General features: G+C 32.4%; 1 protein-coding gene across 1 annotated transcript; it reads left to right on the top strand.

Annotated features, from left to right (window-relative positions):
• Window positions 1–640: 640 nt before the first annotated feature.
• On the top strand, window positions 641–20,042 carry LOC147070275 (membrane-bound acylglycerophosphatidylinositol O-acyltransferase frj-like). Its single transcript, XM_085949468.1, has 9 exons — window positions 641–715; window positions 2,765–3,064; window positions 6,460–6,749; window positions 8,631–8,779; window positions 9,685–9,896; window positions 11,911–12,096; window positions 13,555–13,693; window positions 15,820–16,066; window positions 19,150–20,042. Exons 2-8 carry the CDS (start codon window positions 2,814–2,816, stop codon window positions 16,030–16,032), a joined length of 1,440 nt encoding a protein of 479 aa, XP_085805594.1. The 5' UTR covers window positions 641–715; window positions 2,765–2,813; the 3' UTR covers window positions 16,033–16,066; window positions 19,150–20,042.
• Window positions 20,043–25,704: the final 5,662 nt, after the last annotated feature.

The following is a 25,704-nucleotide window of genomic DNA, read 5'->3' as shown; positions in this document are numbered from 1 at the left end:
CTGAGAAGGCTATTCGACAACATTAATATTATAATATTGAATGTACCTACCTGAAAAATATGGTTACATGTAAATTGTACATAAAATATTTCACAATGGCACAGTTCGCCGTGAGCTTTCTTATCGGAAAGAGATGACTGTATACTATACGGTCTCCAATTTAATTAGATTCAATATGAACAATAATTCAATTTTTATGGCTGATTTTGGCCAAATTCATGAATTCAAGAATGAAAACTTAACCTAACAATATAAATAGTCCAGTAATCGGCTATTTTCAAAATTTGTTTGCTACTGGCTTCCTGAAAAGTGTAAACCAACATGAACCGTGTTTTATTTAGACATGAATTTTATGTGAGTACTATACGACCCAAAGATATTGGACGGTCTTTAATATACGGCCATATATTTCCGATATAACATTTCACGGTGAAGTGTGATACGGCGAACTGCATACGTACAAGTTTCCGGACACGAAAAAGTGTAGAGTCCGTGGTGTAAGTGACGATAACCTATCATCGACCTAAACCATTTTTCTGTAGCGTGATTGTATGCATTGACTGTTTTTCATTTCGACGCCTCACAATATTTTTTTATACTTTTTCAAAATTTCTCACAGTATAATAAATATATATTTACTAGAAATCAGTTGAAATCGTCTTCTAAAGCCAAGCCAACGCTTTCTTGTGTCTAGTGACAGCTCTAAAATATAACTGTAAATTAAAATAAATTCTTAAAAATTGCTACAACAATAGTGTCATATTGTTTTTCATGTAGTTAAAATCGTCGCGTGTTTATATTATTATATTTGAGTAATTCCAGATTTTCTGAATAACTTTCTCTGCTACTAGTCTAACTTTGACCAATATTGTTTTATACGATAATAATAATTGTATTGTAAATAGGTATACCTAATAGGCAGGTGACTTATATATTCGCGAATATCTCAGACATTTTGAATTTGTTGTCTGCGAAATTCCTACCCTCAATCGTTTCTGGAGAAGGTGCAGGAGCTTTTGTCGTAAAATAGGTTCGAAGCTAGAAAAGTTAGAAACTAGTAATAATAAATCAATCCTTATTGATAGTATTCAAATCGAGCTAGTCAACAAACTACGTCTATCTCGTAGAAAATTGTCTATACCTACTGTCAATGTGTGTTGAACCTTAACGGGTTTTCTCGCAGAATCAAAATATCATGGAGTGCATTCTGTTGTCTGAATATTATTTTCAACATCTCACTGTATCTAAAGCGTAAGCATAATAGCGCCTGTACACGTGTATGGATTTACTGACAGCAATAGCGTATAAATTAAACTATCGCGACAATAACAGAATTTACTGTTTAAACTTTAAAATGTTCTCATTTTTCAAGTGTCAGCGAAACGCGTTATTTTGCGTGAATATTTTGTGTGTTACGCGGTGCAGTTCGTGTAGTTTGCTACCGTATCCGGAAATTTTCGTAAACAGTTCACCGCAGGACACTTATTCGTGCGCCGTAGTACGTGAAACATGCGTTCGTGTAACATTTAATCAAATTACGAGTTCTTCGTTGAACATTTCAAAAAAAAGCTCTTGCCTTCGAAGCTGGAGTTTTTATACAGAATTCAATAAACCAATCAAGAATTATCGAAAATCAAATATTTTTTAATATAGAATTCTCGAATCTAATTGGGGTCCACAGTTACACACAATCTTGACGTACAAACACCGTAGGCGTAGGAGATAGAGTGTAGTGTAGACAGACAGACAGTTTCAACGTTAAAATACTGTGGTTGCGCATGAAAACACTATATTATTTTTCCCAATCAAATGTGTATTATTTAACATCACCCATAATGTCAATATCAAGAACAAGATATGCACATATGTGCAAATAAATATTCTATAAAAACTGTTTACGAACATTTGTATTATAACATTGAAAATGTTTTGATACAAATATTAACGTTCATGTGCAAAAATAACACGCAGCTGTGGCCATTTTGGAAGAAACAATAATCTTGAAGTAGCCACATATCGTGAAATGTTGTTTTCACTAAAGCGTGAAAAAATGTATGACGCAAACTGTCCAAACTATATTTATTTTGATTTGCACTGTCAGTGGCGAATTGTGGATGTAGATCCGACGTAAATAATGCACACTGTCACTAGTACGTATTTGTTTTTATTGAAGTAATACAACAAATTGCAGACATTGTTGGTTAGGTTTTTTAAATCAAGAATTAAACCCTGCCTAACCAAACCATAATCGTTTCGGTATGCTACGGATGATCCAATAAAAATAGTGGACACTTTTCAATCATAATTATTTATTTTCGTTGAATTAAGAATACATAATATTACACGTCATGTTGATGGTTTGTTTTTTTTAATTTATTAAGCCCTATCTCATCAAACCATAATAGATAATAAAAAAATCTTCTATCTATAAAATATCCAAAATTATGTATGATTTAAAGGCATACTTTTAGATATTATTTTATAGAATATAGATACACGAATATTTTTTGACTATTATCTATTATGGCTTGGTTCACGCAGGGTTTAATTGAATTTTAAAAACTAACCAGCACAATTTATTTCGGATCTTAACTGTCCACTGTCGTGCGTTATTTCAATGTTTTCAAACAGTGCACTGTGCACGGATATTCATAATCGATGATGTTTACAATACACTTGAATAATTTGTCCAAGCACATAATTATGTATCTTGACTTTTCAACTGTGAATAATTATTACGTTGTGTTTATTATTTTTGTCTTAGTTCAAAGTGAATAAGAAATCTATGTAAGTCGATTGTTATCGTAGTAAAAATGGAAGCAATTTTAAATTATTGGGACTATCTGATAAATGATTTCGAAAATATCCAAGCGATTTTGTTGACGTTTCCGTGCACAATTATTGGAATTATTAGCAGAAATTTTGAGGATGGTACTACGAAGAAATGGCTGGCAACTTTTGGCGGAGTTTTGACGATTCTTTTGGGCGCTGGATTTATGCATTTCGGGCATATCGCGGTGTCAGTTACAGCGGCAGCTCTTATAATTGCTTATGGTGATAAAAGGTATGTGAAAATTATACTATAGGTAATTAATTTTAATTATATGTACTAAAGCAAAAAGGAACTATATTTAAAATCACTACTTTTCAAAAAAGCCAAAAGAATATTACATTTTTGAATCTTTTATATGACAACTTTTAAATTTCTTTGTAAAATTGACTGATTCTACAGTGTCAACTCGTTCCTTCTTTTATCCCTTTACTTAGTATGTTATTATAATTAATTTGACATATTATTGATCTTAGTTTTCAAGTTTTCAGACTTTTGTCTTTCGTACACAGAATTATATTTCCATACTTTTAGATATATACTAACCTTATATATTCAATCACTTAATTGGTGTTAGCTGTTAATTCTTGGTGAAAAAACAGCGGGTTTAGCGACCCGGGTTTTGCTTAACCGATTATCAGTATATTATAATATATTATCGATTAACTTCAGGATCTGTAAATATTATATTGTATAATTGCCATCATCTGCCGGGGTTAATCTACTGCTGGATGAAGACCTCCCCATAGCTCTATCCTATTACCGTAGGTATAGCATTAAAACCACCGTAATACAATGGAAAAACATAAGAAAATAAGTAAATTAGAAACTCAATCATATCGTATATTATACTCATCAGCCGGGGTTGATCGCCTGCTGAATGAAGGCCTCCCTTAGCTCTCTTTCTACTCTTATCGGTCCCTAGTTATTTGCTGCCATGTACATCCACCGAACTTTATTAGCTCGTGTATCCAGTGGGAGGGATTTATGGCGTCTCTGTGGGCGTTTAATGCTCCTTGGGGATTTGTCCAACGGTTGTCCATTTTATAGTTATACAAAATTTACTATTTGAACGATTGTAAAAAAGACATTATTAATTATACAGCAAAATTACGTCCTGGGATCTTGGCGTTGGCAGATAATATACTGCTTAGGTGCAGCAAATAACGAAATAAAGGATAATAACACAACTTTTGAGAGAAATTTGATGTTATTTAAAGATAGAAAATAGTCTGCCTCTCATAAATTTTCAGTAAATATGCATGTCCGAAGTTGAAAAGCTTTTATTGCGTTTGTCCAACTTGGCCTAATATTTGATTATTTTGTTCTATATTCAAAAAATTAGCACATATTAATAGTGTTCCGATTTGGAAAATGTTCATTCCCGACCGCTGATCATACCTACCCAGAATGGCGATAGCTGATATCAGCAAACAAATACATAGCTAGATTGTTCATATGAATATTTAAGCTGTGACACAGTGTATTATAAATGTTATACCTGATAAACAGTTTAAATCAATTTAGCATGATTAAAGTGTTGACATTGTATTACCACCATGTGAAAGGTACCCCAATTTTAAAGTAACGGTTACATGCATTACTGTACGTATGCGAAATGCCGTGTCATAGTTTACCGTGAGTTGTGGTACCGGAAACAGATGATCATATAGCGTTTAGATCAAATGACAAGTTTTTCTTGTGCAATTGCCAAAATAAGATATTTGAGACGTATGCATATTAGCTATTTCGTCATTATTAAGTGGGACGCAGGTGAATCAGTGCTATAAATTATTACATTGACGAGAATCCGATGGTCTAATTCAATTCCATCACGTCGTATTTTTTTCAAAAAGTGTTTTCAATTTTTTTTTTCGCTTTACATAATTTTCGCAAAGGGGGGCCCAAACCTATTACTGAATGGAGCCGCCACGTACCCCACACTGCCAATCTTGTCCTGTAATGTGTACGTATGCAGTTCGCCGTATCACACTTCACCGTGAAATGTTGTATAGGAAATATAGTCGTACATTAGACTGGCCAACTTCTTTGTATCGTATATTACTGAGATAGATGAGATGAGAAATACGGTTCTTGTCGGTTTCCACTTTACAGGAAGCCAGCAACAAACTTTGAAAATAGCCGATATACTGGATTATTTGTTAGGTTAGGTTTTCATTCTTAAATTTTGCTAAAATTAGCTATGAAAATTGAATTAATGTTCATATGAATCTAATAATATTGGAGACGGTATAATATACGGTCATCTCTTTCCGTTCGAAAGCTCACGGCGAACTGTGCCACAGTGAAAGTTTTACGTACAATTTACATGTACCCACGGCCACTATATATTAATTATTACATAAATATGTATATCTACTGTTAAAATATTATTTGATAATGAAACAAAAAGCATGCCTGTCCATTCTGATTTGTGACACAATTTCTGATGACCGATATTGGAAATTTTGGTAATTGGGTATTTTATAATATTTAATATTCGACTTAACCTTTTTGTAGTACTTATGTAGAAATTTTCAGAAGTAATGCAAAAAACACGCAATGTATTTGAATATAATATGTAAAACATCATGTTCCCATTCGGTTGGTATTTATATTATTATATTGTTTATATTTTATTGAATATTCTTCAATATAAAAACGTAATTTTGAAAAATTTTGAAATAATAACGAATGTGGAAAGGAAAACGGATGTAATCCACACATATCAAATTTTACAAAAACGTTTTTGTTATGGTTTTCGGTCAAAACTTAAATACAAAATAGACATAACCTTGAATTGTATGATAATTAATAATTTGGTTTTTCTATTCTTAATCTGATATTAATTATTGAGTTAATTAAAAAGACACCAACAAAAATGATGGTTAAGTCGTTTTTCCTACGTCACTTCCTTCTTTTTTTATTTATTTTTTAATTGCTAGTTAAATATAGATAATTAATTGGCATTTGGAGCTTACATCATTTGGACACAACGTGTATTTAGTCGTGTACAACGTTATTATGCAATGAAACTCATTTTGAAAAAAGTGAGGGTTACGCCCTTTTTTCTTTCTATAGTCGAATTACCTAAGTACCTACATATTTTTTTTAAATCCTAGAAAAAAGTTGAATTTAGTTTGAATGGGTTAGTTTTAATTTTATTATGCTATCGATCGAAATTATTTCTAATAACTACATAATTGAGTAACTTGATATCAAAGTAGGCCAAACGCCATTTACAAATTTTTACGTGAGACTCACAAACATGTGTGAAAAGTATCCGTTTTTCATATAACATACCAACTTTAAACTCAAAAATCTCTATGAAAACTACCGTTTTTGATACTTTTGGTTGATTTTTTGAAAAGAGCATCACTTGCAGTACAATAATCAATTAAAACATACATTTCGTTAAAAATGGTGTTTGGCCTACTTTGATATCAAGCTACTCAATATTATCTTATGTACCTACTTCATATTCCTGCCAATCGATGGCGATCCATTTTGTACTCAATTAAGATAAAGACATTAATTCGGACCCCAATCAACCGCACAACGATTGATGAACGTCTCACTCCTGTAGCTCGTGTTCGTTCTAAATACTATTTTTTTGTTTTATTTTTTAGGACATGTCACAAGATTGTATTCATTCTCATGTTTACGTACACTACTGCATATAGACTGTTCCTATATGGCATTCATAATTCGGCATATGTCAACACTGCCGTAAACATGACACAGATGTTGATGATCTGTAAAATGGTCGGAGTGGCGTTTGAAGTTAACAAGACGCTGGAGACCAAAGAAGCGATTGCCGCCGGAAAGTCGACGAAGTCAGATGACGAAGAAGAAATCGTGGAGCCGAACTTGTCCGACATATTGCATTATGCATTTTCTTGCTATGGAATAATGTTGGGTAAGATTTTTTTTAAGGCGTGTCGTATATTATAATAGTCGGTGTTGGTGATGTCCAATTTTCACGACCAGTTTCAATCGCTACCACGACGATTGGAATCATAATAATACTACTTGTCAACCGGTTGTTCAAATTCATTCCTTTTTCTAAGTATACATATTGTGGGTGGCTGCCAAGAGTCTATGGGGATAAACAACTCAATCCGTGTCAGCATATTGATCGGCGATATGAAATAACTGACAGCAATTATATCCATTTCCCGTAGTGTCCAATATTGGCAAACTCAGTAAATAGCATAAGTACTGCAATTATAATTTTTCCACATATTCAGCTATATCCAATGGCGTAAACTCCATATAGAGTAGCTGACTCAATTATAATAACTATTTCCCAAATATTCTTTTCAAGATATTATTTTGATTGTGAGTACGTCAATAAATAGCGGATTGTAATTAATTCATTGTACAAGTTACTCAAATATAAGTTCCCGGTCTGTTAGTATCTCAGTCTTTGTACTAGTATCGCTCCGCATAACATCTCATTCTACCGAAACTTGGACCTTGGAACAGTATCATTAGTATTGTAACATACTCTTGTACCGACTGTTCACGCTGCGAATAAAACTTGCTCCTCCATCCATCAGAGCAACCACCATATCTCGACTTCTTCATCCACAACACCATGACTTCCAAAGTCGATAATATAGATATTGAGAGTCAACAACGGATTATGTGTCTATATGCTAGAAAAATTCAAGGTCATTCGATATATAACATGATACACGTCAAGCGCAAAGAAATAAGCATTATGCCTAATTTTAGAGGGCATGTCAAATTTCAAAGTGCATTTACTCCATAACATGATTACGAGACTTTTGGCAGTACTTTGACGTTCTTCACAAATAATAAATTCAAGACGTTCATATTTGAAATGGGAGGGGGACCAAAGAAGAAAATATTAATAATATTTTCACAAAAAATATAATACACAGAAACATCGTAAAAGGTACATGAAAGTACACGGAATAAACTAAGTAGAACATATTTAAAAATAAATATATAAAACAAGGGCCACCTAAACTCACCTCACGCAAGTGGAATAATCTGTCAATTTTCAATTGGTTGAACACAGTGATTTCCCTCCCAATTGAAACTACCAATGGCACGATTGTATAATATTACGATATATTGTGCTATATTACATAAATTGTGCTATATTACAAATATGATAAAATAATATTGTATTGATAACAAACCCCCCCCCCCCGTCTACCTGTCGATGCATACATTAATATATACAAAGATATAATTCATATATTTTCAATTAGTAGGCATATAAAAAACAAATAATTTGTGTTATATTAAAAAAAATGATTTTTTTTGTGTTGGCATTTAAAAATATATTTCTATATTTGGGGGTGGGTCGGCAATCATTGGTTGATACCCTTGTCGCAACCCTGCGTTATATTGTTCTAAAATCAAATTGAAATTATATAATCAATTAAAAGTGTATTGTACATGTACCTACTTCAGCGCTCGAGATGGAAAATTTTACGAACCGGAGCGCTCGATAATTTTATGAAAATATTAACGTTGTTATCTAATTGTATATGTATTTTATAAAAATAAGCCTGTTAGATTTTTTATTATATGACATATTTAGCTCAGACGGTCAAATTAATATTTCCACGAGACGGAGCGATAATTTTGGAGATTTAATGAACCGGAACGGCGCTCCGGTGTGTTCCGGTCCATTTCGAGCCCTGATCTACTTAGAAAGAACTTACCCCCTGTATTTTTATTAAGTAAACAATTTATAAAACAAACACAACGTGCAAAATAACCTATCCAAATACACTTATAAAACCTTGTTCCATTTCAGGGTCGTATGTGACATATCGCACATACAACGACTATTTAACAAAACCATTTTCAAGAGTTGTAAATAAAAGTTATGCAGTGAAAAAGATAGTGATGACGATAATATTCTCCACCATTTTCCTTACGATTGACAACTACTCTCCATTAGAAGTAAGTACCTATACAGTAATTTAATTATTTCTATTGGATACCTCTTAATTAATTATTGAGTAAAACGCATCTGAATTTCACTAGCCATTATATTTATTTCCCACGTGTAAATCACTAACCGATTTGCACAAGTTTTTGTGCGCTTGCGTGAATCAAAAAAGCTTTCTGATATTTTTGTGACGTTACTGACTCGGGCAGTCGGACAGTCCGCTGCGGGCCTTGGCACTGCCAATACGTACACTTAGGAGTCATATAAAGTTGTCCCACGTTGTAACGCATGCGTTTATACGTTAATAATCGAACATACATAAATAATTCTGAAAAATACGTCTGAGAAAATATATTATAACCAATAGAAAAAATCATTTTTGAAAAAAGTAAGACACCCCGCAGGAAACCCGAGAGGTGCAGGTTCGATTCCTGGTTATAATATATTGTCTATGTGTTGTGTTTTCAGAATAACCTAGTAGAAGCATTTTTATCATGCAAACTTTAATTTCGTCTAACAAACCAATTAATTTTCTCTAAAAGTCATTTTTCAAGTTATAAAAATTACAGAGGTATGTATGTTCAATAATTAGAATGTTACATTCTTAATGAATTATTCGTTGAATAAAAAAATAGTTAATTAAAAGTTGATAATCAACCCAAAGAAAAAGAAATTAAGTGTCAACACGTTTCACTGCTGACCTATCAAACCAATTCCACAATGGTGACCCCGACATGATATTAAGTTTTATTATTTATTTTAGATTTTTACGATTTTGTTATTTAATCACGTCGCGTGACCAATCTCATAGTGGTGACATTGCCATGCGATGTACCGCAACATATATTGGTTGTTGTGTGCGACGAGCGTAAAACCAACTTACATTAGGTACATATTTTATTTTGATTGATTTCAGTATAGTATCTCAACTGAATTCGCCGAGAGCAGTTTCGCCTACCAAACCCGCTACATCTTCGCCCAGTTTCATCACTTTGTGTTTTGGCTGACTTGTGGTTTGATGTGGGGTGAAATCGGATGCACCGCCGCTGGTTTGGGAGCCTATCCATCTCATTGTGCTAACAAAGCGTCGCATGGACCAACTGAAAGATATGCACTGATAAAACACCAGTAATTCTTATTTTCTTTTCCTCACCACCAATCAATAGCACAAGCAATTCATTTACACAGTGGCGCACCCAGGGGGGGCCAAGGGGCCTTGCCCCCCCCAAAAACATTGAAATTGAAAGCCAATAGATTATACAAATAAAAACACGGCAAAAAAATGATTTGAAATTCTCCAGCACCCTCTTTAGAAAAATTTCTTAGATTTTAATTTCTAACACAAAAATTTCGAAACACTAATGTCGGGTTTTTTTAGAAACTCAATCTCTAATGGAAATGTCAAAAAATTCTCGGTGTCCACCCAAATTCCGGAGTGGTGTACACCAGTGGCGCACCCAGGGGGGGGGGGAGAAAGGGGCCCTGGCACCCCCCAAACATGAAAATTATTATCAGAATGATTTTAAACATTGACATTGAAAGCCAATAAACTATACCTTTGGGCTTAGACAAATAAAAGCACGGCAAAAAAATGATTTGTAATAATTCTCCAGCACCCTTTTTAGAAAAATTTCTTAGATTTTAATTTCTAACACAAAAATTTCGAAACACTTATGACAGGTTTTTTTAGAAACCCAATACCTAAGGGGACTGTTAAAGTCCACCCGAATTCCGGAGTGGTGTAGGTCATGGCTGGGGAGGGCTGACAGGGCTCTAGCCTGGGGGCCCGGGCTGTGGAGGGCCCGGCGTGTCGAGTTGTCCAGATAAGTGAGATAAACACACATCATAAATTAGCTTTAATAGTTATATAATTGTGCAATATATTTTTTGATTATTATGTGTCGATACTCGATAGCTCCATTATTAAAGTAGGTGTATTGAAAATCACCAATAATTCACTGCATAAGTACCCTTAATTTGAACTAAAACACAATTTGAAAAACGTTAACGTAGTGTTTCACACTGCATTTAATCTTAGCGGTAGGTAGGGGGCCCGCCAAATATCCTAGCCTGAGGGCCCGTTTCAGGATGTGGGGACCATGTTATAGGTACACCGAGTGCAATAGACAAAAGACCGATAAACGAGAAATTAAGCTGTGAAGAAGAAAAAGAGCCTGTGGGACTAATTTACATTCTCCTCCTTGCCCCCCGCCCAATATTAAATCCTGGGTGCGCCTCTGCATTTACATCATCCTGCCATGCATCAGCCTTAGAGCAAAGATCAAGCGTATGGTTCCGTGATTTCACTCTGCACGCAACGTTATGTGTCTCTTCACAAATTATAAACCCTGTGGCGAATAGATCTCTCTTACAGTATTGCTGCAGGGTGACAAAGACACATATATATAATAATATATATGTATAGATATTGTATTCCGCATGATTGTGTTGTAGAGCGCAGAGTATCAACCACCAGTGACGTCCAGTAGGGATAAGCAGGTCATGTGTTGCATAGACGCGGCTCACTATAAAGGGCGGCGAATGAAGGAACGAATACAAATATTCCAGCTTTTATTTAGAGAAATGGCGGTTTTTCTATGGAGCAGGCGATGCGTTCATAAGGACATGTTAGTTTAAAAAATAGTACCTACGAAATACTTATAAAAAACCCGATAACATAATAATTATTGTTGTATTGTAATACTCAATACAATACATATTTTGATGGCGGTTTAAAGTACAGGCAAACTTGTCACAAGAATGCAAAACTGTGAACTAACAATCCGATCCAGTGCAGCTATTCGCACTTCCGTTTTCAAATAAGGAACGCCCCCAAATTTATCAATTAATTTTAAGCTCCCGTTGTGTATGGATCTATCAATATACGTAATTTGAAGTTTTTTACGATGAAAATCTGTCTAAAACGATCAGGAGAGATGTTAGAATTATTAATAGTAAACTTTTGAAAAGGAGTAGCATATAAAAGGAGAGTCGATACATTATTTAAACACGCCTCTAGCACGCGTTGCCGCCATGATATGTTCGTCACTAGAAGTCTTTTACGTGCGACTACAGCGATTTCCTGTTATCGCCGAATTTTCTTGTTGTCGAACGATATGTACCTAAGTATATCTAATTTTAGGAATACTGAAGATGCTGAAAAGATGGAATACGACTTCAAAACGATCACTAACATGGATATCCTGTCTCTTGAAATCACGCCATGGATGTCAGTTCAAGCCAGAAATTGGAACAAACTCATACAGTATTTCTTATGGAGATGCGTTTATAATCCATTGCCGAGCACTGGCCCATTGAAAGACTATAGGCGAGTATTTATTTTATGTATTACGTCAAAAGAATTAAATAAAAACTAACTGAAAAGCGGTAAGGAAACTGCAAACTCTGCTCCCTATTTTTGTTATGTAATTTATAAAAAAAAATGTAAAAAAGAAACTTAGACACCTACCTAAAACCACAGCCTTGCTGACCTCTCATCTTAGTTAATTACTTATCTCAGTTCAGCGCTCGAAATGGACAGGAACGCACCGGAGCGCCGTTGTGGTTCGTGGAATTCCAAAATATACCGTTCCGGCTCGTGGATTCATTTAAAATTGCGTTGCGGTTCGTTAGATTGAGATATTTATGTGTGAATGTATCTTTTAAAGTTTTTATCAAAATTAAAAATTAACAAAGTTATGTCATGCCGGGCGTGCAAGGGTTAAAAATAAAATTTATGACATCTCTAAATTTCATTCAATTTTCTTTTTTGTGTCGATACATCCGTGTCTAAATCCATTGTCTAAACACTCCAAATAATTGCATACTTACATAAAAAAAGTAACTACAGCTGCAAGCTACAAAAGAATTGTGCCTTTGCTGACATTGTTTGAAAACCTTTTGTACTTAAATAACTTAAATTCCCGAAATAAATAACCGAAGCTGTGTGGATGCCATCCATGGCTTTATCCGATTGATTTATCTTAAGAACGCTTACACACTGTGTTCAACCAAATCGCTTCGGATATTGGTATATTCCTCCTGCGTGAGAACGAGTTTATGTGAACGATTTATAAATTCTTTGTTTTATAACTTCTTAAATAATTAAATGGCGTAGTTAGCTCTATCGGTGTACAGATATGTACTGTATAAATTTTGTATTTACTCGTCTCTGTATAGGTACTTACTATTTTTTCCAATAGTTGCTGCATCTATTTCTTTATTTTTAAACACTATTTTAATACTATTTCTTTGATTTTTTTTTAAATATTCTGTGCTCGTCTTGAATCTATAATCTGTAAAATTTGTTATATGTAAATTAATTTTTAATTTGAATCTTTATGGTAGGTATGTGGATATGTTGTTTTTTAAGTTTAATTAGTTAACAAACTGAACTATCCCAAATGAGACAGTAATAAAAGTTATAATCAGTGACGAGTGGTGGTAGAAGTAACATGCCTGCTGATTATGGGTGGTAGATAAAGTAAGAGTAAAGAATAATACAATTCTTGACGGTATACTTTGTTGAGACGAGGTTCTTTCGCCTGCGGCGCTGACAATCCTTGCCCACTTGCTCAATATACATCCACGTAAGAAGTTCAAAGTTTATTGTTGCATTTATACATCCAACGTACGTACGTATGTAAAGAAAAAAATTAAGCATACCATTTTTTCGGAAAATTATAGAGCGTTCCTGTTCGTGAAATTTTCCATTTCGAGTACTGTCTCAGTTATTTTCATTTTCAAAAATTATATCGTTTAATCAAAGGTTTTTAAATTTTTTCAGGATTTTAATCACTGTCTTCATTTCTGCACTTTGGCATGGAATTGAAATTGGATTCTTTATCGGTTTACTTGTCGTGCCTACTGGAGTTTTGACCGAAAGAGTATACAAAGCTATTATAAAAGACCACGTTTCGGGATGGGTAAGTGAATCTTTAAAGTTTACACATATAATATAGGTAGCATTTAATTATATTTCATAAAATATATAAAGAAAAACAATCACACTTTGGAACAGATGAATCGATCGGTATCAGTAGCGTAGGCTATTAAGATCCGATATAAATAGTGCACACTAAACTTTGTCAGTCAAAGTATTTATGTTTTTAATGAACTAAGACTACAAAGTGTAGATAGTGTTTGTAGTTTTTAAAATTCAATTAAACCTTGCCTAATCCAAGCCATAATAAATGATAGTCAAAAAATATTCGTTTACCTATAAAATATCTAAAATGATGCAATCAAACCGTACATATATTTAGATATTTTATTGATAGAAAAAAAAAGGTTCGGTTTAGGCAGGGCTTAATGAATTTAAAAAAACTATCCAACACCATCTGTAATATTTTGTATTATTAATTCAACGAAAACAAATAAGTATGACTGCAAAAATGTACACTATTTTTGTCGGATCTCCCATAGTATATCTTAACTATTATGGTTTGGTTTAGGCAGGGTTTAATTGAATTTTAAAAATTACTAACCAGCACCATCTGCAAATTATATTCATAGTTCAATGAAAATAAATAAGAATGACTGACAAAGTTTAGTGTGCACTATTTAAGCCGAATTAGTCTTTTATGATGATTATTTCATTAGTCATCGCACTTGCATCAGAAAATCAGCGCAAACAATAAAATTAATCGTGAGGACAATAATAGCATGCAAGGACAAGTACCGTGTAATCACTTCAGACTAAAAATCGAGTGCACAGACTTTGATCGTAGAAAAACACACATTAAAAAAAACTTTAAATCTAATTTAGGGCTCAGACACACTACACTGCAGTTAGCGTGCGTCGACGCAGTCTTATTTGATTCTAATCGGATGCATTTGGAGCAATATTTTGAGGCATTGGAAGTAATATGAAAAATCGTTTGACGTATGCGTCGCATCTTTTTCGTTATGTTGTACAAAATATAAGCCCGGTCGTATTTGTCGATGTTGTTATAATATTGCCATTCACAAAACACGGGCAACTTAATAATATGCTGCCGCACGTAAAGACAGGGAGAATTTTTTTTACATTAAAAAAACATCTACCTGTCAAATGTCATTGGTCGCATGTAACAAATTTCACTCGACGTGTGCAGACGTTTTTGTCATTCGTTCCGGCAGAGTTGCAACTAGGGATTTTTATGAATGTTTATGGAAAATAAAATAAAAACGAAAATATATCAGATAAAATACTTTTAATAACAAATAACTACATTATAAATAAACTGAGTTTGAATGAAGTTTGAATTGCCATGTGTAAGTTGCCGATTAATTTTATTATTTCACATTAATTAATAAAAATGAGAAAGATTGGAAAAGAACAATGCTTCGCACTTTAATTAATTTTTAAGAAGTAATTCCACCATGATCTCATATGTGTTACGGCAGTTTCATATTTGGCTGACTAATTAGATTAATGAAGCCGGAAGCGGAAAGGCCATAAGTACACCAAAATTATTTGCTTTACTATTTTAAATCTCGCTAATCTATTCATTAAGTCTTTACTATCAGAAACAGCAATCTCATATTCAATTCACATTATTATTTATATTAATATTTATATTATATGTAATATTATTTACTCCATTAAACTTATGTATTTCCAAGATTGAACGTAGATATACAATATTAACAATAATTGTCTTAAATAGTATAAATTATACTAGATTTATTTTTGACCGATTTTATCAATGTTATTTGTAATTTTTTATATTAACATTGGAAAAAATGCCAATCCCGGGATTGTCAAATTGTAATCCCGAAATCCCGGGATCGGAATTTTAGCTCGGGATTGGATTCCCTAGCTGCAACATTGCCGGGGTTTTTGATTTACACATCTGTCACATCTAAGACGATTTTCTATATGCGACCGGACTAACGCTTGATACAATAGAAAGTTTTTGGAAAGTTTAATTGATATAATATGAAAATTTAACTGTCGTATAAATTTTCCATTGACCACCCAATTATGAAAACTTTATGTGTGTTTTATTACGTCTACCTAAATACATATAATTAATTTTAATATATTGTGTTATTTCTTATTTTTCAGAAGGCAAATGTGATTCTGATTTACATGTATATGTTACGAATCTACATAAGTGGATGCGCGACGATAGTTTTCCATTTGGCAGATTACAGAAGAGTGTTTATATTTTTGAAGTCTGCCTACTTCTTACCGTATTTCGTCCACATATGTGTACATCTGATGGGCATCGCTTTACTTCGATTTCTGAGTTTACGAAAGAAGAAACACGTGCGATAAGAATACACAATACTTTAACAATTCCTAACAACAGGTGGGTCACAAACATTGCCCATCGACCAGAGAAAACAAAATGAATGGCAACTGACTTAACCTACTGGGTGTCAGTGGCGAAGGGTGGAGGTAGGCTGTTAAGATCCGGCATAAATAGTGCACATGAAATTTTGTCATTCATAAGTATTTGTTTTTATTGAACTAAGACTACAATTTACATGTGGTGTTTAAACAATCAAACCAAACATAGTTTTGGTACGATTTGGACGATAAGACAAAATTGTGCACACTTTCATATTCATACTTATTTGTTTTCGTTGAATTAAGAATACATACACATGTTGTTGGTTAGTTTTTTTTTTTAAATTTGCCTAAACCAAATCATAATAGATAAAAAATATTATTATATCTATAAAATATCGAAAATTATATATGATTTAATGGCATAATTTTAGATATTTTATATACAGACGAGTAATTTTTGCCTATTATTTTTTATGGCTTGGTTTCGCAGGGCTTAATCGAATTTTAAAAACAAACCATCACCATCTGTAAATTTGTAGACTAAGTTTATTGAAAACAGATACGTATGACCAATAAAGTTTAATGTCCACTATTTATGTCGGATCTTAACAGCCACGGAGCATTTTGATGAGAAGCCAATACCCTTACACATTGGACGATGAGGAACCTGTTTCTTATAATATTATCGTCTTATTTTACTAACACGGCTGGATGTGACTTTAAAAAATGTGTGACATACCTAGGGGTGGATTTTGGGATGCGGCGGCCCAAAACTGACTGAAACCAACTGCCATCGTACCCAGTAAAAATATCAATTTATCTTTTTCCTAGAATTATTATCTATTGAAGATGACAATTAGGATAGGTACCTACATAATAATATTAGTATTTTTTTATGTAAATGTACATAGACTCTTTTGAAGTGAAGAATATTCTACTAAGTGCCATAAGAAAGTCCAAGCTCTCGAGAACGACGCGTAATTGTTTGTCCTAGATTTTCGTCCACACTTTGATTCACAACATCGATATTGTCAGCAGTACGTTTAGGTTTTTGACGGGTTGGATTAATAACATTACACATTCATTTGACTCGAATTTTCCAATTAAATTACGACTAGTAAGCTCTGCGGGTCTATTCTATAGACAAGGCTGCTTTCGGTCCGCTACGGCAGCTAAATAGGGTAGGAAAGCATCGAATTATTAAAATTTATTGTAACAATTACAATAAATTAGTTATAATTGTTACAATAAGTACTATTTTTTAACAGCACCTCTCGTGGCTGTGATAAATTTTAGACCGAGATAGACAGTTTTGACAGTTCAGACGGTTGACTTATTGTAATTGTTACAATAAGTGTTAATAATTCAATACTTTCCTACTCTATTTAGCTGCCGTAGCGAACCCAAAGCAGGCTTGTGTATAAGATAGACCCGCTGTAGGTCGATTACTTTGACCATTCATTTTACGTAATTCTCAAAACGTAGCTCAAATAGATTTATTATTGTTGTAATGAATTTTAACAATAAATTTGCATACGCTGTACAACTGTGTATATATGTATTCCATGATGATTTGCCAAACAATACTAAACACAAATGTCAATTTTGGTGGGTATTTTAACGTGAGTATAATTCTATGATATTTACGTTATTTATGTTGACGACTGTTTCGGTCTAAAAAGACATTTTAGAACAACACTGTCGCCCTGAAGATGTATTCATAGCTCGTAAAACATGTCAATCTAAATAATTCAAATATCATAGAATTAACATAAGAATATGACGTTCAAAAACCTTTATAATTGAGTTACACCAAATATACGCCAATTCAATTAATAAATAAATTTGAGTAAGTATATAAATCAGTAATTTAATAAATAAGTACAAATATCACCAACAAGTTAGTATTAATTCAAGTAAACAATCGAAACCGACGTTCTCTATATTTTTTTTATTCAATAATATGTACCTATATTTTTTACAGTTATCCAATTGAAAATTTACGCTAGGATAAAAGCGCTTGTAGGTATAAATAAAATGTGGAAAAGGTAGAAAAAATAGAAACCTTTAAAGTGTTTTTTGAATGAAATATGTAGCTAGATACCTGCCGTTGCATGTCATGAATCATGTGTCTTTCCACTTTATATTTATTTAAATCAAATAACAATACCTCAATAGGGAAGGGTGGGGGTAGTAACACACCCTTAATAGCACGACACAAGTCCGGCTAGCTCACTTCTTAGTGCACGTACCATAGGGTGGTTATAAATGTTTATATTTTTTTGAAAATTTATACAATGTAAATTAAACTCTTGAAGAAAATATTAAAATTTGTTTATTTATCTATTTTGTTATAATCACGGTTTTTTATCATTTCAAACATTACAGTGTTTATACATTTAATTTTTAACTATATACAAAACGGTGGATTATTTATTTAGGAATTTATTTTTGATATACAATTGATAATTTTACTTATTTGGTTTCTATCTTGCACGCCATAAAGGAGCGTGGATTTTATACTATCTTATTAGAGGAGCGGAATCGAACTGATCGCACTACTTATTTCGGGAGAGGGACTTTTTTTTAAAGCCTCCCTCCCCCTCCTCAGAGGCACCACCTGATCGGTAGCGCGCGTTCGCTCGCATTATTACTCAACATTTAATTTATTATAAAATCTTATTTCAATCTATAAACAACTAGGTAAAATTATTTAAATCATAATTACGGAAGAAAGCTACGCGGGAAGCTAAGTATTTAAGAAGTTATTACAATTTACAAATTACATAATAGACTAGCTGAAGTACCCGGCTTCGCACAGGGTCGCTTCGTGGTTATATTTATCTTAGATATTTGAAAAATAATAAGAGGTAATTATTTTTTTAATATTAAAATATCTGTGTAATGCAATATGGCAATATGAAAATAATTCTAATATGAGTAAAGGTCAAACATAAGAACACTAAATTAAAATCGAATCCAAAATATGAGAACGTTATTAATGTTATTAATATGTAGTAAAAAAAAATCAAAATTGGATGGAACAAACAAACAACAAAATTTGTATTTTATATAATAATAATTTAGAAACCTTTGCAGGTGTGCGCACAACAACTGACAAAAGTTTCATCGTAATCGGATGAATGGTATAGGAACGCATACGAATAGTAGAAGAAGATGATTTTCTAACTCAGAAATCTTCGTGGCCATGCGCACGACAACTCACCAAAGTTTCATTGCAATCGGATTAATGGTATAGGAACGCATACGAATAGAAGAAGAAGAAGATGGTTGTAATAATATTCAAAAACCTTCGCAGGCGTGCGCACGACAACTCACCAAAGTTTCATTGCAATCTGATGAATGGTATAGGAACGCATACGAATAGAAGAAGAAGAAGATGGTTGTACTAATTCAGAAACCTTTGCGGGCTTGCACACAACAACTGGTCAAAATTTCATCGCAATTGGATGAATGGTATAAGAACGCATACGATTAGAAGAAAAAGAAAATAGTTGTATCAATTCAGAAACCTTTGCGGCGTGAGCACAACACTTGATCAAAACTTCATTGCAATCGGATTAATGGTATAGGAACGCATACGAATAAAAGAAGATAGAATGAAGAAGGAGAAGAAGAAGAAGAAGATGGTTGTACTAATTCAGAAACCTTCGTGGGTGTTGGCACAATTACTGACAAAAATTTTATTGCAATCGGATGAATGGAATAGGAACGCATACGAATAGAAAAATATAGAATAGAAGAACAAGAAGATGGTTGTACTAATTCAAAAACCATTGCGAGTGTTACCACAACAACTGACGAAGGTTTCATTGCAATCGGATGAATGGTATAGAGACCATACGAATAAAAGAAGATAGAATGAAGAGAAGAAGAAGATGGTTGTACTATTTCAGAAACCTTTGCGGGTGTTAACACAACAACTGACGAAGGTTTCATCGCAATCGGATGAATGGTATAGGAACCATACGAATAAAAGAAGATAGAATGAAGAAGAAGAAGAAGATGATGATTTTTCTAATTCAGAAACCTTCATGGGTGTGCATAAAACCACTTACCAAATATTCATTGCAATCGGATGAATGGTATAGGAACCATACGAATAAAAGAAGATAGAATGAAGAAGTAGAAGAAGATGATAATTTTTCTAATTCAGAAACCTTTATGGGTGTGCATACAACCACTTACCAAAATTTCATCGCAATCGGATGAATGGTATAGGAACGCATACGGGACAGACACACAGACAGACAGATATACAGACAGACAGACATTCATTTTTATATATTAGTATAGCCTATACTTTTCGCGCAAGTGCAAGCAATACGTTTACAAAGTTTTATCGCAATCGGATGAACGGTATGGCTGCGCATTCAATACGAACAAACAAACACACAAACAAATATTATTTTTTTATATATTAGATAGGGATTTTCCCGCCGATTCGCTCAAGTCGTATCGGTATGAACAGTGCACACATACTATCAAAATAATCACCCGACTCACGCATATGCATTATACAGTGATTTATAGGATAGGGCAGTGCAGTACGTGTATTATTTTAAATTTACAGATTTTATTTAAACACGTTATTTATTTTAAATTATAAAATGCAGCCACTGAATTCAATTATACAAAACAAAACTACTGAGTTTAATAGTAACCCTCTTCGGTAATTTTGCTACACATGTTATTATATTTTAATGAATGCTTACATTTATTTATCTCAATTCTCATTTTCTCCGGCATTCATCTCCTTTATAGTATAACAATTTTACATCTTCCTCACATACCAGTATACATAATTATTATTTAGATATTTCTTTATTTAAAACTTACATGCTAGGTACATACCATATTATTCGGAAACATAATTAAACAATTTAAATATTTACTTAATCTATTGACTCCATTTGTCACCTCGCATACTTGTTTCTTTTACCAATTTCTTCCCACCTAGTGTACACCAGTGCATACACAGAGCGAGGACTTAAACTGAAATAGAAAGATAGTTTGACGATTTTCCAAGGGATTTTAGTTACGAGTTTTATAAAGCCGCCGGGGTAAAGATTAGGTGACAATGTTTGGGCCATCAAATATATATATATATATATATATTATCATAGATATTTAAGCGGTATTTTATGTTGGTGTTAGTAGGCTGTTAATATCCGCTATATATAGTGCACACTAAACTTTATCAGGTATTAGTATTTTTTTCATTGAAATAACACCACAATTTACAGATGCTGTTGGTTCGTTTTTTAAATTCAATTAAACCCTGCGAAAACCAGGCCATAATAGATAATAGTCAAAAAATACTCGTCTATCTATAAAATATCTAAAATTATGCAATTAAACCATACATAACTTTGAATATTATATAGATAGAATAATATTTTTTTATCTATTAGACAGGGCTTAATGAATTTAAAAAAAACAACCAACAATAATATGTGTAATGATATTTATTCTTAATCCAACGAAAACAAATAAGTATGAATGAAAAGGTGTGCACAATTTTGTCGTATCGCCCAAAATATACCAAAAATTTATGGTTTGGTTTAGGCAGGGTTTAATTGATTTTAAAAAACTAACCAATAATATCTGTAAATTGTTCAATAAAAACAAATACGTATGACTAAAAAAGTTTAATGTGCACTATTTATGGCGGATCTTAACAGCCTACTTTCACCCTTCGCTTCTGTAATACCTAAATACATGATTGAATAGAACGGGCGTGTGTTCTTTTAGAAATTAACGTTAGCCTGCATTTTATCTACTTAAGGTCTTATAACTAATTTAATCACGGTAAGTGGTATAGTGTGGCATTTCGGATTAGTAGCTATAAAATATTCTAAATCTAAATAAATTAACGTTTAGTATATTTTAGTTAGTTATATTATTACTTAAGGTATATATTAGTTGGTATTCGTATGTATCTATATTAGTAACTAATATATAACTGTTATAGGTACCTGCGCAAAAGCTATTAGATATAATATAATTATTAAACAACGTATTCTATACGCATTGTATAAAATAAATGGTTTGTTATTGCTGCATTGACCAAAGAACATTTTTATTGCCGCTAGTAATTTCTTTGAGATTCACCATCATTGACATGTCATTGACATGTCATTGACACCGCATAATAAGAATAATAATATTGTATTCGTCGACCAACATGTGTTTTTTAATTAAAATGTTCGTTATGAAATCCGCACCATTTCAACTAAACCACCCTAACGCAAAATTGGTTTAACCTTTCACATTTTTGTACTGTGTTTTCGAACTATATTTAGAAATTGAACGATATTTTGACTTATTTTGATAACTTATAGATATGAAATTTTCGGTACATGTAGGGGAAGGGTGTATAATAATTAATACAAAGGCCGCTTTGATGCGACATGTATGCTATTTTTTATTTGTAAAATTGAATTTATCATTGACACATAATTAATATTAATAGGCACGTTTTTTAGCTAAATATGAATTTCATCAAATTAAAATGCATAAATGAAAACAGTTTTTTTGCACTGACCAAGATTCTGAAAAAAAATAATATTATTCTGTTTTCAATAAAAAAGACTACAATTTACAGATGGTGTTGGTGAGAATATTTCTTACGATCAATTTGATGAAATTCATTATTGACGATAGTTTATAATCAAATAGATCAGTTTGGCCGAGCATCTTCAAAATACCTACTTAAGTAGGTATGTAAAGAAATAAATACTAACAAGTTTTTCTCTCAATGTATTTGCCATACTTTGTCGTGTAATTATTTTTATTGCCGAAGCGAGGTTTAATTACCTATTGTCTATTCATTGAACTCCTCGGCGCTACTGGAAGGAGTGCTATTATTTATTTTGTAAATTTTAATTTATCATTGACTTATAATTAATATTAATAGGCATGTTTTTTAGCTAAATATGAATTCATCAAAATAAAATGCATTAATGAAAATATTTTTTTCTACTGATCAACATTCTGAAAAAAAAATTAATATTTTTCTGTTTTCAATAAAAATACTACAATTTACAGATGGTGTGGTAGTTTTTAAAATTCAATGAAACCCTGCGAAACCAAGCCATAATAACTTATAGTCAAAAAATACTCGTCCATCTAAAAATATCTAAAATTATGTGATTAAATTATAGGTAGGTACATGACTTTGGATATTTTATAGATATAATAATATTTTTTATTATTTGATTAGGCAGAGCATAATGATTATAATGAATAAAAAAGTGCGAGTTTTTATCTACCCATTGTCCTATGTTCAGTACATAATATAAATGCACCTTTGTTAGAATACATTGAAATTTTGTCATTGATAGGGAACCTTTTTTTAATACCTACGGTGTGGTGAAGTTACGCTATTTCATAATGTATATAAATCAGTAATTTAATAAATAAGTAAAAATATCACCAAGTTAGTATTAATTCAAGTAAACAATCGAAACCCATGTTCTCTATAATTGTTTTTTTATTCAATAATATGTACCTATATTTTTTACTGTTATCCAATTGAAAATTTACGCTAGGATATTATTATGAAATAAAATGTGGAAAAAGTAGAAAAAATATAAACCTTTAAAGTGTTTTTTGAATGAAATATGTAGCTTACCGTTGCATGTCAAAAAAAGCAGTTACAGCTGGGATCCCGACCTAGACCCCACACCGAATCTCTATGTAGATTTCGGTATGCAAAGCAACGGCGCGAGTCAGTAAAAAAGAGGCCTTCATTGTGGAATCCACGCCCTGTGGTAGTAAGAAATTTACATAATAAATAAGCCGCCGGCTGGTACTTACGATACTTCCGTGGGCATATCGCGAACAGCTGATCGAAATATCTCGGGGTGATTTCATTTTTTAAGTGCATGGCGGCAACATACCGCGACAGTAAACGTTCGCCATCTTTAAACTCTTCTGTCTTACGCGACGTTTAGAAGACAACATTAATAATAAAAGATTTACACGATTTACGAATAAATTATACTAACATTTTTCTTAAAAAAAAATTGTACTTATGAATTGTGCATTTTAATAAATAACTTGAAGATATTAACATCTTTCAAAATAAATTGTACTTATAAATTGTATACTATAAGTAACCAACTTGGAGATAGCAATATTTTGGAACAAATTGTGCTTATAAATTGTGCGTTATGAATAACCAACTATAAGATATTAGTATTCTTTAAAAACCTATTGTGTCTATTAAAACCAATTATAAAATGATAAACATTTGACAATTTTACGAATAAATTTGTACTTTATATGTAATAACCGAGTATATGAATAGCTCGAATAAAGTGGGACAGTAAAACTTCGATATTTGTGTTTCGTTAATCTGTGGTATCTCCTTCTCCGAACACTTGGTACAAAGTAAACAATAAAAGAAACTTATTATGATATCAAGGTTCGAATTGACATCGTCTGAGCTAGACCGGAGCCCTGGATTTATCAGCTGTTAAGATCCGCTATATATAGTGCATACTAAACTTTATCAGGTATTAGTATTTTTTTCATTGAAATAACACCACAATTTACAGATGCTGTTGGTTCGTTTTTTAAATTCAATTAAACCCTGCGAAAACCAGGCCATAATAGATAATAGTCAAAAATACTCGTCAATCTATAAAATATCTAAAATTATGCAATTAAACCATACATAACTTTGAATATTTTATAGATAGAATAACATTTTTTTTATCTTTTATAGTTTGGTTTAGACAGGGCTTAATGAATTTAAAAAATCAACCATTAATATGTGTAATGATATTTATTCTTAATCCAACGAAAACAAATAAGTATGAATGAATAGGTGTGCACAATTTTGTCGTATCGCCCAAAATATACCAAAATTATTATGGTTTGGTACAGGCAGGGTTTATTTGATTTTAAAAAACTAACCAATAATATCTGTAATTTGTTCAATAAAAACAAATACGTATGCTAAAAAAGTTTAATGTGCACTATTTATGGCGGATCTTAACAGCCTACCTTCTCTCTTCGCTCCTGTAATACATAAATACATGATTGAATGGAACGGGCGTGTGTTCTTTTAGAAATGAACGTTGGCCTGCATTTTATCTACTTAAGGGGGGACATGCTCGTCGAAGGTCAAAATTGAGTTTTTATTGTATTTTCAAACCATGATCCTGGACACTCCTTAAACGTTGTAGATAATCTATTTATATAACTTTGAAGCCTTATTATCCTTTATAGTTATTTTAAACATTTGATGACTGCATGAAGTATTTTTGTTACATAAAATAGTATTCTTTTAAACCTCTCGCTCTAATGTTTTAGAATATAGTCATATTTCGGTACAGAACTGTGCAGTGGTGTTAAGATTTTTTACATTTATTAATTTTTAAACGCATTTATAAAACTATTAGTATAATTTATTACGAGATAATTTTTGTAAAATATTCACGATAAAAAATTATATTGATAATCTCTGTGATCCCAAATTTGACAAGAATTAGGCATTTTATTATTCAAAAAATCGGCAAGATTAACACATTTCAAGATAATTCTAAAGATATTTATTATAAGCTATGTCTTTGACCATTTAAGTGTGATAAACATCTTATGAATAATGATTGCTTTATAATA

This window comes from Rhyacophila brunnea, unplaced genomic scaffold (genome assembly GCF_057557595.1).
Source record: "Rhyacophila brunnea isolate RB1 unplaced genomic scaffold, BYU_Rbru_1.0 scaffold_22, whole genome shotgun sequence".
NCBI lineage: Eukaryota > Metazoa > Arthropoda > Insecta > Trichoptera > Rhyacophilidae > Rhyacophila > Rhyacophila brunnea.
The sequence above is the reverse complement of the archived record's forward strand: the minus strand, read 5'-3'. Positions and strand labels throughout refer to the sequence as shown.

Excerpts from the sequence above, each read along its gene's own strand:
- LOC147070275 (XM_085949468.1), top strand. The coding sequence starts at position 2,814 with ATGGAAGCAATTTTAAATTATTGGGACTATCTGATAAATGATTTCGAA. Across the intron at positions 8,780-9,684 it reads ACAACTACTCTCCATTAGAA|TATAGTATCTCAACTGAATT; the intron begins GTAAGTACCTAT and ends GATTGATTTCAG. Across the intron at positions 13,694-15,819 it reads AAGACCACGTTTCGGGATGG|AAGGCAAATGTGATTCTGAT; the intron begins GTAAGTGAATCT and ends CTTATTTTTCAG.